The sequence below is a fragment of the Physeter macrocephalus genome, chromosome 13 (genome assembly GCF_002837175.3).
Source record: "Physeter macrocephalus isolate SW-GA chromosome 13, ASM283717v5, whole genome shotgun sequence".
In the NCBI taxonomy this organism is placed as follows: Eukaryota; Metazoa; Chordata; class Mammalia; order Artiodactyla; family Physeteridae; genus Physeter; species Physeter macrocephalus.
Window position 1 is genome coordinate 73,118,661 of NC_041226.1, and position 16,987 is coordinate 73,135,647.

At 39.2% G+C, this 16,987-nt stretch overlaps 1 protein-coding gene across 5 annotated transcripts in view; it reads left to right on the forward strand.

The window, feature by feature from the left end:
* BIVM (basic, immunoglobulin-like variable motif containing) overlaps positions 1 to 16,987 on the forward strand; it is a 30,472-nt gene that overhangs the window by 8,435 nt on the left and 5,050 nt on the right. For all 5 annotated transcript variants that reach the window (XR_008618941.1, XM_024123234.3, XM_024123232.3 and 2 more), the window contains exons 3-7: positions 4,458 to 4,587; positions 8,478 to 8,573; positions 8,867 to 8,971; positions 9,190 to 9,284; positions 16,285 to 16,417. Coding sequence is in view for 4 of the 5 variants with exons in the window: in XM_024123234.3 (XP_023979002.1) it covers positions 4,458 to 4,587; positions 8,478 to 8,573; positions 8,867 to 8,971; positions 9,190 to 9,284; positions 16,285 to 16,417 (559 nt within the window). In the remaining variant the exon portion in view is untranslated. The remainder of the gene's footprint in view (positions 1 to 4,457; positions 4,588 to 8,477; positions 8,574 to 8,866; positions 8,972 to 9,189; positions 9,285 to 16,284; positions 16,418 to 16,987) is intronic.

The window sequence follows — 16,987 nt, forward strand, 5'->3', positions numbered from 1 at the left end:
CACTTTGTGTCTCTATTTATGGGTGATCAGTCTATAATTTTTTTTTTCATAATGTCTGTGCAGGTCTCCTAAGACATGTTTGGAAGTAGTCTCTCTTCCTGTTTTTTGAGGGGTTTTCAGAGGGGTATTAAAAATCTCTAATTATGATTATGGAGTTGTCTTGATTCCCATCAATTCTGTCAAAGTTTAGTTTGTCCGTTTCATCTACATTATCAAGGTGTTGATGTAATCTAAATTGCTCACTCAGTACTGTTTTAGCTGCAGTCCACAAATTTTAATACACTTTATTTTTATTGTCCTTTAATTTGAAGTATTTTCTAATTTCCTTTGTTATTTCTTCTTTGATACATGCATTGTTTAGAATATGCTATGTTATCTCCAGGTATTTAGGGTTTTTCTAAGTACTGATTTCTAGTTTAGTTCCAGAGGACATATGACCTCAGTCATTTTTATTTTTTATTTATTTATTTTTTTTTTGTGGTATGTGGGCCTCCCTCTGCTGTGGCCTCTCCCGTTGCGGAGCACAGGCTCCGGACGCGCAGGCTCAGCGGCCACGGCTCACGGGCCCAGCCGCTCCGCGGCATGTGGGATCCTCCCAGACCGGGGCGCGAACCCGGTTCCCCTGCATCGGCAGGCGGACGCGCAACCGCTGCGCCACCAGGGAAGCCCAGTCATTTTTATTTTTTAATTGAAGTAGAGTTAATTTACAATGTGGTGTTAGTTTCAGGTGTACAGGACAGTGATTCAGATATATATATATATATATATTCTGAATATATATATATATTCTTTTTCAGATTCTTTTCCCTTATAGGTTATTACAAAGTATTGGGTATAGTTCCCTGTGCTAAGCTCACAGTCTTTTTAAATGTACTGAGACTAGTTTCGCAAGGCAGCATATGGTCTCCGTTGCTGAATGTTCCCCGTGCACCTGAAAAGAAGGTGCATTCTGGAGTTGTGGGGTGTCGTGTTCTAAAGATATTTACTGGATCAAAGTGTTTGAAAATGTTGCTCATATATTCTATGTTGCTACTTAATTTTTGTCTTGTTCTAACAATTGCTGAAAATGGGGTGTTAAAAGTCTCCAACTATGATTGTGGAGCTGTCTTTTCTCCATTTAATTGTGTTGATTTTTGTTTCATGTAATCTGAAACCTTGTTATAAGGTGCACACACATTTATGATTTTTATTTCTTCTTGATGAATTGACCCTTTTCTCATTATGAAACATCCTGCATTATTCCTGGCAATAGTTCTTGTTCTGAAAGCTGCTTTATTTGATATTAATATAGCTATTCCATCTTTCTTTTGACTAATGTTTGCTTGGTCTATCTTTTTCTGTCTGTTTATTTTCTTTTTTAAAAATTTATTTATTTAATTTATTTATTATTTTTGGCTGTGTTGGGTCTTCGTTGCTGCACGTGGGCTTTCTCCAGTTGCGCTGAGCGGGGGCTACTCTTCGTTGTGGTGCGCGGGCTTCTCATTGCAGTGGCTTCTCTTGTTGTGGAGCATGGGCTCTAGGCACATGGGCTTAAGTAGTTGTGGCTCACGGGCTCAGTAGTTGTGGCGCATGGGCCTAGCTGCTCCGCGGCATGCGGGATCTTCCCGGACCAGGGCTTGAACCTGTGTTCCCTGCATTGGCAGGCGGATTCTTAACCCCTGAGCCACCAGGGAAGCCCTGTCTGTTTATTTTCAACCCGTGTCTTTTTATATTTAAAGTTTGTCTCTTAAAGATAGCTGTCAAGTGTATTCAATGAATTGTTTATTTCAGCTATTGTTTACTTTAGTTCTAGAATTTACATTAAAAAATAGTTTCTTGGGTTTGCTATCTTTTCATTCATTGCTAGAGCACCTTGTCCACCTCATAGAGCATAGTTATAATACCCACTTTAAAATCTTAACCTGCTGGTCATCTCAGAGTTGATCTTATCTTTTTTCTTGAGAATGTGTCACATATTTCAGTCTTCTCATGTGTTCAGTACTTTGGGATTGTATTCATGATGGTGGAAGTGTTATGGTGATTTTGGATTCTGATATAGTCCCCCAAAGAGTGTTTTATTTGTTTGTTTGTTTTTAAAATTTTAGAGGCAATTAATTTGGTTGGACTAAAGCTGCAAATTCTGTCCTCTGAGGACATCTCAAATCTCAGTTCAATTCTTTTAGCCTTAGCTGTACTATTTGGGCTCTGCTCTGTGCACGCACAGTTTAAGGGTCAGCCTAAGATTTGGGTCAAATTTGGCTTCTTCCCTTCTCTGGCCCTCTTATTTCTGGGATCCCCCCAACCTCACGTTCTAATGATGGCAATTGCCTGGAACTCTGTCCTGTGGTTATTTAAGTCAAAAAGATGGTGAGTATTCTATTTTTATTTGCTCTCCTGGTACCTTTCTCTAAAAGCCAGTCTGGGGTGTGTGTGTGTGTGTGTGTGTGTGTGTGTGTGTGTATTTTTGGTTTGGGAGCTAAATGGGTATGTTGTGAGCAGGGTGAGGGATGGAAAAAGGAATATGGCAATAACAAGGGGCAGTGGACAGTGGTTACTGGAGTTGACCTGATAGGGAGGTAGAAATGTTCAGGCATTGCTCTTTTATGCTCCCCTCTCAAATGTGGCTTCCACTTTGACAGAGCTTCCTTCCTCAGAATGACTGGAATTTTGCCTGTGGGACCAGCTCTTTGTGTGGCAGTGAGGGGATGTCATGAAGGATGTTCATTTGGACCATATATACTTTATTTTTTATCCCAGGGTTCATGGGAGTAAGCTAGAAGAGAACAGAGGGCAGGCTTAGGTGAGTCTTTGAGGACTGTACGTGGGTACAGATGACCCTATGAGCTGCTGAGGTCACAGGTTACGTGCTTCATTAGCCACTAAAAATCTAAGTGTCTGGAAAACTCCTTAGGGAATTAAGTCATTATTGGACAGTGAAGACATCTCAAGAAATGGTGGAAAGTAGATTTTCCATCTTCTCACTCACTAAGATTTATTTTATTAGCGAAAGAAATTTGTCAGAATGAGATTTTGCTCATGTTTTCCAGTGGTTGTTCAGCTCTGGGAGAAACTTTGTGTTTCTGTGAAGACTTAGGAAGAATAACTAAAGGGAAGGGGGAAAAAAATCCTTGTTTCTTGATTTTTCTAGTGTTCAGTATTACACCATTTTACAAAAATTAGAGGAATTCCCTGTGTAACAACAGTTTCTGAGGTCCAGCTGGGTTTTTTTTTAATGTTGGAGTATAGTTGATTTACTATGTCATGTTTCAGGCGTACAGCACAGTGATTCAGTTATACACATGTGTATATATATATATATATATATTTTCAGATTCTTTTTCCTTAATAGGTTATTACAAAATATTAAATATAGCTCCATGTGCTATACAGTAGGTCCTTGTTGGTTCCAGCTGGTTTTGGGCGCTAAATTGTTTCATTGTAGAATGAATAAAATGGATCCTTTTCCATGTGTGTTTTCTAGGCATATATCTATATAATCTATGTTTTATAATTTATGACTAACTATAAAAATGAAATATTAGCTTTTATTTAATTTTTGTTACAGATTTATTTTGTTTAAAATATGATATGTGTGAGAGATTTTAAAGTGCACGTAGCTATCTGAAATGTTAATGGTGTTTTAGTGAAATGAGGCTTGGATGTTATTCAATAATATTTTAATTTATATAATTTTTTGACTGGGTGATCTATTAGATGGAAATTAAAAAGTATAAAAATTTAAGAGTGTAAAGTCTCACTTTCACTTTTACCTCCCCTTTTGTGTGGCTCCCAATTTCCTCTCCCCCTGTAGGTAACCACTGTTATTTGTCTTGTGTGTCTTTTGGAGAATGTGTGTGATGTGTGTGTGTTTGTGTGTGTGTGTGTGTGCATGTGCCCACACACGTGGTGTACATACTTGCACACAGAAAGGAGACTTTGTTTTCCATTCTGGCTCCTGGTGCTAAAGTTGCATTTTAATAATGTACTTATATGCATCATTCTTAATCCATTTTGTGGTCTCTGTAGGCCTGGAACTATTTTTAAATATCACATCATCGGATTACTGGCTCTACTGCTTTTACTGTCTCAACAGAGTTACATTAATGTGGCTTTATTGTTTTATAGAAAGGATTCATTTTCTGGAAAGTGGTCTAGTTAAATATTTTACTATTGGTAATTTTATTTGCTAGATGTGGCAAAACATTTTGTGATTGATTCTTTTACTAGCTAAGTAACTAGCTCAGGAATCGGAATATAAGAACCTGATAGGAAATAACATTCATGGTTGTTTAAATGTGTTTTTATTCTCTCTCTCTCTCTTTAAGGCAGGGGCATATTCTTGAAGATACATGTATTTCTTCAATATGTTTGCAAATAACATTTTCAGACCTAGTTACTTTTATATTTTGTTACATAATTAATTGTATTGCCTTGGCATCTTACTTCATTTGACTTCATTTTATACTCTTGTATTCTAGGCAATGGAAAGAAGCAAATTTCCAAGAAAAAAACTTCAGACAAGAAAGGAAGAAGACATCAGAGGGAGTGGCCTCAATATTCTCCTCTTGAAGATATTAAGCAGCGGAAAGTATTAGACCTCAGACGATGGTAATCTCTAAAAATTTAACTTTTTTTTACCTAACCACATTACTATTGTCATACCTAATGAAGTTAACAGTATTTCCTTAGCATCTCATTTCCAGGCTAAATTCAGGTTTCCCAGATTTTTCCGAAAATGTCTTCACACTTGGTTGTTCAGAGTGGGACCCACCGTGAACCACATATTGTGTTTGCTTGTTGTGGCCCATAAATCTCTTTTTAACTAGAACATTCCCCATCTGATTCTTCCTCAATTTGTGTGATTCCTTTCCTGCTGGTGGTCTAAATTACTCATATAACCTCAGTCCTTATAAACCGGAAGTTAGATATAAAGACTTGTTTAGATTCTGGTTGAACATTTTGGGCAAGAATACTGCCTGGGTGACCCTGTGGCCTTCATCCTTATATCCCATCAGAAGGTACATGGTGTCTGGTCATCTGATATTAGAGATCCTAAGAGTGATTACTGGATTAAGGAGGTGGCAACAGCCTTAGCCCACATTGTCAAGTTCCCTTTATTCTTTCTGGAACCATCAAGTAATCAGTGGGGTGACGGTGGCATTGGGTTAACATCTAGGTAACCATCAACTTTTCACCTAGTGGTTTCAGCCAGACCCATTAATGACCCCTGCCTGAATCCTATTATAAAATGTTGAAATTTCAAAATTCTATAATTTCTTCTGCCTTTACTAACTGGCATTCTTTAAATAAGAAGATCTTTCAATTACCAACGGGGCTATTTGGTGACCTTAACATACAGTTCCTATTCTAAAGAAAAAGATGTTTAATTTGCCATAGCTTTTAAATATTACTGATCTATAATTTGAGGTTTTAAAAATTCTTTTGTGTGAGGCTTTAGAAATATTAGATTTTTTTCACTTATTTAATAAATATTGGACCATTTACTGTGGGCTGAGAATACAGAGATGTACAAAACGGGTGTTTGTTCTCCAATCTAGTTGAGAACAGTGGAAAATGTAAAATACCTCAGGAAATTTGTCAGATGATGGGTGGGAATAAACAACCAACATGAGAGGCGGTAATGATCACTGAAAGGCTTCACTGAGGAGCTGGGTCTTAAGAGAGGAAATTTGAGGGGATGGAGGGTCTAAAGGTCTTTGAACGGATGGTGGGAAAGTGTCTGGCAGGTTGGTAATGAAGAGTAGATCAGCCTGTCTGGAGCGAGGCTCAGAGAAGCTAAGAAACTTACTCAACGTCACATGGCAAATACGCAGATGTGGTATTGAAACTGAAGAGAGTTGGACTCCAAAGTCCATGTTCGTTCTTTCTTTTTTTTAAAAAAATATTAATTAATTAATTATTGGCTGCATTGGGTCTTCATTGCTGCACGCAGGCTTTCTCTAGTTGTGGTGAGTGGGGGCTACTCTTTGTTGCAGTGCACGGGCTTCTCAGTGGGGTGGCTTCTCTTGTTGCAGAGCAAGAGCTCTAGGCACGCAGGCTTCAGTAGTTGTGGCACACGGGCTCAGTAGTTGTGGCTCATGGGCTCTAGAGCACAGGCTCCGTAGTTGTGGGCACAGGCTTAGTTGCTCCGTGGCATGTGGGATCTTCCCGGAGCAGGGCTTGAACCCGTGTCCCCTGCATTGGCAGGCGGATTCTTAACCACTGCGCCACCAGGGAAGTCCCCATGTTCTTTCTTTATAACACACGTCACGATCTAGTTCTTGGATATCAGGCTAAGGATTTAAATTTTTTTTTCTGGAGTAGAGATAAGCCATTGATGATTTCTTAACAAAAGGATATTTTACAAAGATAAATTGGTAGTATCAATAGTTAGTATGTAGAGTGTATTGGAGGAGAGACACAAATCAAAAACATTAATTTCAGTTGGATTCTTAACCCCTGCGCCACCAGGGAAGTCCCCATGTTCTTTCTTTATAACACACGTCACGATCTAGTTCTTGGATATCAGGCTAAGGATTTAAATTTTTTTTTCTGGAGTAGAGATAAGCCATTGATGATTTCTTAACAAAAGGATATTTTACAAAGATAAATTGGTAGTATCAATAGTTAGTATGTAGAGTGTATTGGAGGAGAGACACAAATCAAAAACATTAATTTCAGTTTTTTTGGAGAGCGGCTTTGCACATTCTGCTCTGAATCCCTTAGACTTAAGATTTGTTATAATCACATATGTGAGTAATTATATTTAATAGTATAATATGTGAGGACATAAAGACTTGGATGAGGAAGGACAGATAGGAGAAGTAACTGAGGGGGAAAAATTACCAGGATGACAAGCTTATTTCCCAGAGTATATTACAAGATTAGAGATGGAATGGAAAGACCCATAGAAGACAGTAGAATGTCGGTAAAAGTTTTAAGCTGGTTATGAACAAGACCAGTAAACAAGTTTGGATTGATGAAAAAATGTGAAAAATCTTAAAAGTGCCTAAGGTTGATCCCAAGGATTTGTGAAGAAGTGTTTAAGATGGAAGAGGGAGATTGAAATGTGACAGAGTAAGGTCTTTTTACTCCACTCCTTCCCTCAAACCCATGAAAACAGTAACAGCAAAATGAAAAATGTGGAAACCTCTATCTTCCCTGAAATAGCATCATCCCCAAAACATAGGCCCTAATACATTTTTCAAATCCTGTGCATTCTGGACTAACAGAAAGGAGATGCCAAGAACTCACAGATTACTGCTGGCCTCAAACAATGCAGGTTTCTTTAAAGTTCATGGATGACCCCAAACTGTTTGGTGACTCTTTGGTTAGATCTAAGGGTATGAGCCACTGAGTCAGTGGGGAAGAATCTGAGTTCTTTGTGGAGATCCAGATTAGCACTACAGAAATGCAGAGAAGGTTGCAGAAGGAAACATTGTGCGGATTGCCACCAAGATTCCAGCTTATCTCCTAGATACCAGCTGAGGACACTGCCTCTAGTGAATTACAGGGAAGGTGGTGATTGCAGGAGGGCAACACAGGTCACACACGTCCTGATTTCAAAACATATTACAAAGCTACAGTAACTAAGACAGTGTGGTACTGGCATAAAGACAGGCATATAGACCAGTGGAACAGAATAGAGCTCAGAAATGGACATTCATGTAAACAGGCAAATAATCTTCTGCAAGGGTGCTCAGACCACAGGTTGGGGAAGGGACAGTCTCTTCAGAAAATGGTGCTGGGAAAAGTGGATACCCACATGTGAAAGAATGAGGGATACCTTAAAAGACCTCTTAAAAGGTCTTTTAAGACCTTTTCTTCACATTATACACAAAAAATAACTCAAAATCAATTAAAGACATAAATGTAGGACCTAAAACTATAAAACTCCTAGAAGAAAACATAGGGGAAAAGCTTCATGACATTGGATTTGGCAGTGATTTCTGGGGTATGATGCCAAAAGCATAGGTAACAAAAGAAAAAATAAACCAATGGGACTACATCAAACTTAAACACTTCTGTGCGTCAAAGGAAATAATCAACAAAGTGAAAAGGCAACCTACAGGGTGGGAGAAAACATTTGCAGATCACATATCTGATAGGGGGTTAATATCCAGACTGTATAAAGAACTACAACTGAAGTTGCAGATAATCATATGTGTAGCTCAACTAGGAGTTTACATCAAAATTTTAATAGTTGGTGTCTAAATTTATATATCTTTATTTTTTTTCCATTGGCTTGGGTAACATCCGCTTTAACTAATAAGTTAGTCATACTTAGCCATCATTCTTAAAATACATGATTTATTGTCATTATGCATTTATAATGTGTTGAATAAATATGAAAATACTTTAAATGAATAAAGATTTTACATTGGTGGTTTAAATGATCAAAGTTTTCATTATGTAACACACTCAGTTGCCATGAGTGTTCTATCTCTGTATGCATATTTTGTATTCATTCAAGTGAAAACAGTCTTTTATTTTCTCAGGTACTGCATAAGCCGACCACAGTATAAGACTTCTTGTGGTATCTCCTCATTAATTTCTTGTTGGAATTTCTTATATAGCACAATGGGAGCTGGAAAGTAAGTATGTTAATTTAGTGGTATCCCTCAACTCCAAATTCAAAAGTTATTTGGTGTTGCTTTTTCTATAATGGAAGACTTTTAAGAACAGATTTTTCATAAATTGGGGAAAAACTGCCGTATTTTGTTTTAAGCCTTTTAGCTAAAAATATGTGCATGCATTATTTTTGATAAAATAAAAATGAAAAATACTACAAAATTGTTTTCAAATCAGACAGACACAGTAACATTGAGACAGGTTATATTTGCATATGATTGGAATTGTGAAATGAAAGGCAATATTTCTTTTGTAGTCTTCCAGCTATCACCCAAGAAGAAGCTTTACATATTTTGGGTTTTCAACCCCCGTTTGAGGATATTAGGTTCGGCCCTTTCACTGGAAATACGACACTTATGAGGTACGAAGCCCTCGCCTAGAAGCAATACCTTATTTCTAGTTCTGCAAAATAATAATGCTGTATATGTGCATTGATAGTAAACCATGCATCCAGCTGTTTGGGCCCAGCCTCTAGTAGATATGCCAGACTTGAGCTCTGCCTGAATTTCTCTGGAACTGGAATAGTGCCTTCTTTGTTATGGAACTGTTGCTATGAGCAAGTCTTCTTGTTATTTTCAGATGGTTTAGACAAATTAACGACCACTTCCACGTAAAAGGATGCTCATATGTTCTATATAAGCCTCATGGGAAGAATAAAACAGCTGGAGAAACTGGTAAGTAAATGTATAGAAGATTTACACATACACACACACACACACACACACACACACACACACATGCTTTAGGATCCATCTTGAAGATTGGTTTTGATTCATGGCACATGATGTAAATCCTAAATACAGTCTGTCACTCTTTATCCAAGGGGAAATCATAATAGATAATAGTGATATGTAGGGCACTTTTCAATATACAGTTTAATATTTTAACTCTTCATCTTTGCATGAAGAACTTTTAAAGCTTCAAGGCATGTCATAAACACTACTTTAACACATTGTATTGTTTGGGTCCATGGTGTTTGTGTGTGTGTGTGTGTGTGTGTGTGTGTGTGTGTGTGTGTGTGTATGTGTGTGCGCGCATGTGCTTACTTGCCTGCTACTAAAACCCTTTCAGGAAGCGGCATGGAATTTGCAGTTCCTCTTCCTAAAAGGGAATGAGAAGATTTTAGAATATTTGATGTCAGACCTGCATAATAACATATAACAACAGGACAATGGACTATGAAAGCGACAAAGTTCTGTTTTAGAAGCGTCTTGATTATAACAGAGTTTTGGAGTCGATCCTGAGGATTGTTTTAGTTATGCGCTAGTTAAATAATTTGCATTATCTGACAGTTTCCATTTTTAAAATTTCACAGTCATCTTTTGACTTTACAATCAGAAACCTACAATACAGTGTTAAAGAAAATTTTATTCTGATACTTGAAAATTTTATTCTGACACTTGTTAAAAGGGTAAGGAAGGCTTTACTGAAGACTGTTGTAACGCAGAACTGGGATATGGGAGAGAGATCTGGCTCCACCCTGAATACAACAAGGGTAAGGGTAAGGAAGGGTAAGGGTAAGGATAAGGAAGGCTTTACTGAAGACTGTTGTAACGCAGAACTGGGATATGGGAGAGAGATCTGGCTGCACCCTGAATACAACAAAGACAGCTGGGCATTTTTAGCCAACTCCCAAAGTGAGCGGTTCCGTGGATGGAAAGTTATTAAGAGGAGACATCAAGGTGGGGCTGTGGGGAATCTTGCTAAATTGGTCTAACAGGATTCTTATAACAGGCCGGCCAAGGGTGAAGGGTGAGGACCTTGATTAGGTATTCGGGGTTGGGAGGGGGGGGGGCGGGTGGGTTTCTCTCTAAACTGATTTCAGCAGGAATTTTGCTTAAACTGGATTCAGCAAGGATGGACACAGAAGCCCAAGATCCACGCCTAGCTGAGGAGAGGGCTCAGAGATGCCTAACTGAAGTTTGGTCAAGCAGGGAGTCTGTCAGCAGAGAGGGTATATCATTTATCAAAATCAAGGAGTGAACAAAGAATAGGGTATATTTCTGTTGACCTTTAGCAGGTCTATCAAGTTGGTTGTGAGTCAGGCAAACTTGGGAGTTCATATGCTGGTTTCTGCACATACTGGTTTTGTGACCTTGAACAAGGCACTTAAACACTCACTTACTGAGCCACCCCATGGGGTCACTGTGAAGATAAAAGGAGACATATTTGTAATACACTTGACACCTTGCTTGACACAGAGTAAGGACTCAATAAATGTTAGCTTTTATTCTTCCTAACTGAACTCTGTGTATTTGCAGGGGGGCCCGTCTTGGTGGGAAGGGCGGCTTTATATGGTGTGTAATTTTTTTTGTTTGTTTCCAGTGAGGCTGTCAACACAGTCTCTCTCAGTAATTGATCAGGCAATTAGAAACTAAGGAAGAATATACTTGCCAACATACCTCCGTGTTTTTCCTTTGAGTAATAGGATAAACAAGCTCTTCTCTCCCTCGCCCCTCTTTCTGGGGAGGGGAAAGGAATGGTTGCTGTAATTTCTTTAAATAAATGTCAATACTACATTTTCCCAGTTTGATTCCTGTGTTCATTGTCCCTATTACAACCCTTCGCTCCTCACCGTCTCTTTGTCTATGTGTGTTTCCTGAACGATATTTGATCTGCTTCCCCCTTGGAATAGTCTTGTCTTCCGCTTCAAGAATCAGTGGTCCCTTGCAAGCCCTGCCTTATCTCCGATGCTCGGATTTCTCTTAATTCCTGTAGTTCTGATTGTTTGCATCTGTTGTTAGCATTTGGAGTGTGCGGCCTTATGTTACATTTTTGCACCTTTTTAACGTGTCTGCCCATCTCCCTGACCATAGCGAGTGCCCTCAATAGCCCTTTGATGCCCCCTGACCTTGCACGTGTGACCCTGGGACTTCTGATTGTGTTCAGAGTTGGGAGAGTATTACGTGTGTCAAGCAGAAGTCTTTTCTGTTCCCTCTCATTGCAGAAGAAAGAGTTGCAGGGATAGGCTTTTCTCATTTGTCTCTGGGCTATTCAGCAGTGAAAACCATTGCTAGTTGTTAGTGTGCATTTAAAAAAATACTTTGTATCTTTTGTTGTTGCTGTTTAGATTATTTTTAAGGACTATCAGGCCTGTTTCCCACAACAGGCTTTAAGTTTTCCTGGGGACTAGGCTTCTTTCGTAACTCCCTCTTGGCTGATTGACATGCTTATTTCCAGTGGGCCTTCAGGAAATGTAAACTGAGCTCACTCATGGAATAAAGACAAAATTAACAGATTTGACTATGAATATGAATTGAAGTTTTGTTTTTTAGAGACGTAATTACTCATAATAAAAATCTGTGCCAGAAGTTGCCAATGTTAGCTTCAAACTATTGGTTCACTTATTATTCACTTCCTATTATTGTATTATTATTATTTTATTATTATTATTATTTGAGTAACTTCAAACCGTTGGTTCACTTAGCTACCAAGGATGTCTAGATTCATTTGTTTTTAATACCTAGTTTGAAAATTGCACTAATATTCATGTATTTCATTTTTATTCTTCTGGTAGGTATTGTAACTTCTTATATTTGCTTAACCAAGAATATCTACCTCTGCCCTATCCTGACATAACTCAAGTATACCCTCACCCTGGCCATTGCTACCAGTTAACTACAGTGTCATTTTTTTTTTTTTTTTTGCGGTACGCGGGCCTCCCTCTGCCGTGGCCTCTCCCGTTGCGGAGCACAGGCTCCGGACGCGCAGGCTCAGCAGCCATGGCTCACGGGCCCAGCCGCTCCGCGGCACGTGGGATCTTCCCGGACCGGGGCACGAACCCGTGTCCCCTGCATCGGCAGGCGGACGCGCAACCGCTGCGCCACCAGGGAAGCCCCTACAGTGTCTTAATGCATCTTGGATGGACTGTGCATATTCATATTCTGTTTTCCTCGTCCTCTGGTTTTCTCCAGTTCATATTAGACACAAGGCTGGATAAATTTTTTCTACGTGCGGTGCTAACATATCCCTTTTTACTTTGGGAGCTCTCTAGTGCTTGCTTAAAGCGTAAACTCCTTAGCATCATTCCAGGCAAGAACAGATTGGTCTTTCCCTGCTGTCCTCCACGTACCAGTTGGATTTAAAAGATGTCAAGGGAGTAGGAGCCTTGCAGGATGATACTATGTTGCTGGGTTACAGAATCTGGTCCTTGTCTTTGAGGGTATAAAAATACATCCTAATAAGTTCTTTTAGAGTTCTCTGGAGTTCTTCTATAGATGATAAGGCTTTACAAAATGGACTTGTACTAAACAAGCTCAAAAAATGTTAGAATGTTAATATATTAACTGAGAGTGAGAAATACACTATCAAAAGCACCAGGATCCTCTCGGCCGCTCAGGACATATACTGTTCTTCACAGTACAGCAGGCTGGCTAATTCTAGTTTGTTCTGCTTTCTCTACACCATGCACATCATGGCTCTGCGTTTGGTAGTGGTTGCTTTGTCTCTTAAGTTTCCGATTTTTTGATATACTCTGGTCTAGACTCAACGTCGTTCTGAATTTAGTTTCCATCTGTAACACATTTATATGTCTTCTCCTAAATAGAATCGCTTTCTTGGATGACTAGCTTAATGGATTAAATATTGTCTTTACTGTCTTTTATTTCAGAGGGTGATCTTTTTCTGACCTTATCCTGAAATTCTGGGGGTGCCCTACTGTAGGCCTCTCCACGCTGCCTATCGTGCCCTACATTCTGAACTGGGCTACACGCTGTTCCCTGATTACATCCCTCCCCTGCAGTGGTTTTGTTTTCTCCTCATACCCTTTCCTCTGTCTGGATTGTTGAAATGCTGCCACTTGATTATGTTCTGTCTTGGATGCCACCCCCTTCTTGGTTCCTCAAACCTGATGTGCTCTTTCTCCTTTGAATTACACCCTTTTTTTGTGGCACTGTCCTTTTCCACTCTATATCAAAGTTACTTGTTTTAGGAGGGCAGCTTGAGGTACTGTGCATTCCTTATCTTTTGTTTCCCTGTGGTTCCTGTTGTAGTTAGTAGATGCTCATAATTTACTTCCTGAGTTGAGCTAAATGAAATTTTCCTCTTAATCTTAGACCAGTGACTCTCAAAATGTGGCCCCTGGATGAATATCAGCATCACCTGGTAACTTGTTAGACACGCAGATTCTTGGCCCCCACCCCAGACCTACTGCGTCAGTTACGGAGGGGGTAGGTACCAGCAATCTGTTATTTAACAAGCCCTTTGTGCTCTAGTTTGAGAACTACTGCTTTGGCTTTCTAAAGAGATGCTATTCAGCTTCTTTATAAAGAGTGTGGTCTTCCATTGATAGGAAATTCAGATAGGAATTTCCTTCCATTGATAGGAAATTCAGTGTGCAAATTTCAATCTGTGCTCAGTTGAGTCCTGGGAATTCTACGGCAGTGCCTCGGGCTGGTGGGGGCCAAGGGGTGGGCACTTAGATTCCCTATACCTCCTTTTTGGCCACAGCAACTCTGCTTTGATCCCTGTTATGGACTGGGCTGGCATGTAAACTTCCCTTGCAGAAGGGATTCCATGTCAAAATATGTTTGAAAATTATTGATCTACATTAGAGGTCTGCAAACAACAGCCCATGAGCCAGCAGCCCATTTTGTGAATAAAGTTTTATTGGCACAAAGACATATGCGTTTGCTTACACACGGCCTTTGGCTGCTTTGGTCTGTGGCTGCTTTCAGCTACGGTGGCAGAGTTGAGTAGAGTGCATAGTGCCCATGGGCCAAAACCTCCAACATTTACTGACTGGCCCTTTAGGAAAAAGTTCGCTGATTCCTAATCTAAATCCATCAGAATGTTGTCATGTACCTTGAAGTAAGAAGAAGAAACATTCTTGAGGAGCATTATAATTACTCCAAAGAAGAAAACCCACCTCTGTCCTCTAGAAAACTAGGACTTGGTCAAAGAGTATTTGTAGCAGATGAAATACTGTGAATATTAATGAGGGCAAATGTTCATACCTATCTCATTTGCCCCTGAATATATTCTAGTATATTTATGTGACTACTATTCATAATCACAGTAATCAGCTGTTTTGTGTTACATTTGACTTAAGGAGGAAAGTGTGAAATACTTAAAAATTTCCATTAGGAAGTTACAATACAGTTCTTTCATTACAAAGTTTTAGTTATTTCGGATAATTTTCTACTTGGCATTTTCACAATTTTAAAAAGATTTCAAGAGTTCTTTCTAAACCACTTACGTGTCTAAACATCTTTAGTAGTTACTGAATTTATGAGGAGTCTAAATCTGTCTATTTACATTCGCTTACTATCCTGAAACATCTCTACAATCAAGTTCAACTATGGAAATGAAATATTGACCATCTTCTGAATTTTAGGTCTTATCATTCTTCATTTAGAGCTGCCCTTGGATGTCAGTTTTTAACTCGTCTGGGGAAATCAACCGAAAACAGCAGAAAGACTTATTTATCCTTATGAAATAGAGATTTTAGTAGAACAGATTGCCTTGTGTGCAGGTATGCTCCGGCGCTATGCCATGAAGTAAAAATCTGTGGGGAAGGCCGAGCTGAAACCTTGGAGAAAGAGTTTAAGACAGAAATATTACTGTCTCCTTGGAACTCACAAATTGTGTGTGTCTGCAGAAGTCGGGGCGGGGTCCTGCCTCCTTGGCTCTTCTACAGCCGTTGACCTGCCATTTTTGGTCTTCAGCTATTTCAGTGGCCAGAAAGTCGATCAGAAAAACCATAATTTGCAAGCTTTCATCGACTACAACCATTTTTAGGATTTCCAGTTTTAATGGGCTATTTGTTCATGAATAATTTAGTGTTTTCCAGGAGATGCAAGTTAATGAAACCTCAGTTAATGGCTTTAAGTATTTAGTGCTGGTGAAAACTCGTTTCTTATGGTAATACTTTTGAAATTACTTCATAAGTAATATATGCAGCCATGGGAAATATACAAGGAGAAGCAGTTATTAAGAGGATGCTGTGGTACTACCAGCCCGTCTCTTAAGATGTTCTTATCACTTGGCTTGTGAAAGTCTTTCCTCTGGTTTGTGTGACTTTTGTAGAAGGGATTGAAATGTGTGTTAGTGGGGAAAAGTTTTCATTTTTGGAACTTCTTTCGAGTTTATATTTATCCATATACCTCAGTGGTCTTCAAATTGGGATGTCCGCATTATGGCAGCTGCAAGGTGATCATTGTGGTATGGGAAGAATGTATTAGAATGTTTACATTTTAATCTAATTAAAAATTTCTACTTCCTGTGTATCTTTTACAAAGACATATTAGTACAGTAGTATATGTACAAAGCTTATAAACAAACATGCTTATAATGGGCATGCTTACTCAGAAATTTCAAGTGACAGATGTGTACAACCAGAGGAGTTGAGACCATTGCTATATACACTAGGTATTAGGTTTTACATGGTAATTAAATTTTGTAGACAAGCATGTATGCTATTTGAAGGTTTGGGTAAGCAAGGACTTTCAGTTTTTTAGTTTGCTATTCAGTTTGCCTGAATTTCAGTCTAAAGGGTAAAACTGAAATCCATTAATTGTTTTTTAACCTTTCGATAGCTTTTCATTGTTTTTCCCCAGCAACGTCCATGTGTTCCAAGTAATGTCTTTTCTGTCTTTGAGTCCTTAACTAGTTGTTTGTATAAAGCATAGATAGTGCTTTATGGTCCCTCAGTTGGTTTGTTTTTGTTTTTTGTAGCTTCCGGGGCCTTGTCGAAGTTAACTCACGGATTGAAAGATGAATCGTTAGCTTATATCTACCATTGCCAAAATCATTATTTTTGTCCAATTGGCTTTGAAGCAACCCCTGTTAAAGCTAATAAAGCATTCAGGTAAGCATTTCGGTATTTTATGTGGATACTCCACCAGGAATGTATGTTGTAGAAAGCATTTAAGAAATATTTGGTTGATTAAACATTGGAAGACTTGGTGATTTGCTTTCATTACATTAACTAAGACTAGGGTTTTTTTTTGTTTGTTTTTTTTTGCGGTACGCGGGCGTCTCACCGCTGCGGCCTCTCCCGTTGCAGAGCACAGGCTCTGGACGCGCAGGCTCAGCGACCATGGCTCACGGGCCCAGCCGCTCCGCGGCACGTGGGGTCTTCCCGGACTGGGGCACGAACCCGCGTCCCCTGCATCGGCAGGCGGACTCTCAACCACTGCGCCACCAGGGAAGCCCCTAAGACTAGTCTTTTAAACATAGTAGCTTAATCTTCTGCAGAAGTGTGTTTGGTTAATTGTGCTTTTACATTATCCACTTGGATACTATTGTTAGAGTCATGATAAGAGAAAGCCATTTGAAAATTCACTTTTATGTTTATTATAAAACGGCCACAAAGGACTTTACATATTATGTCTCAGTGATCTCGTCCAGGATCCCACAGGGAAAATGTACTGTGGAC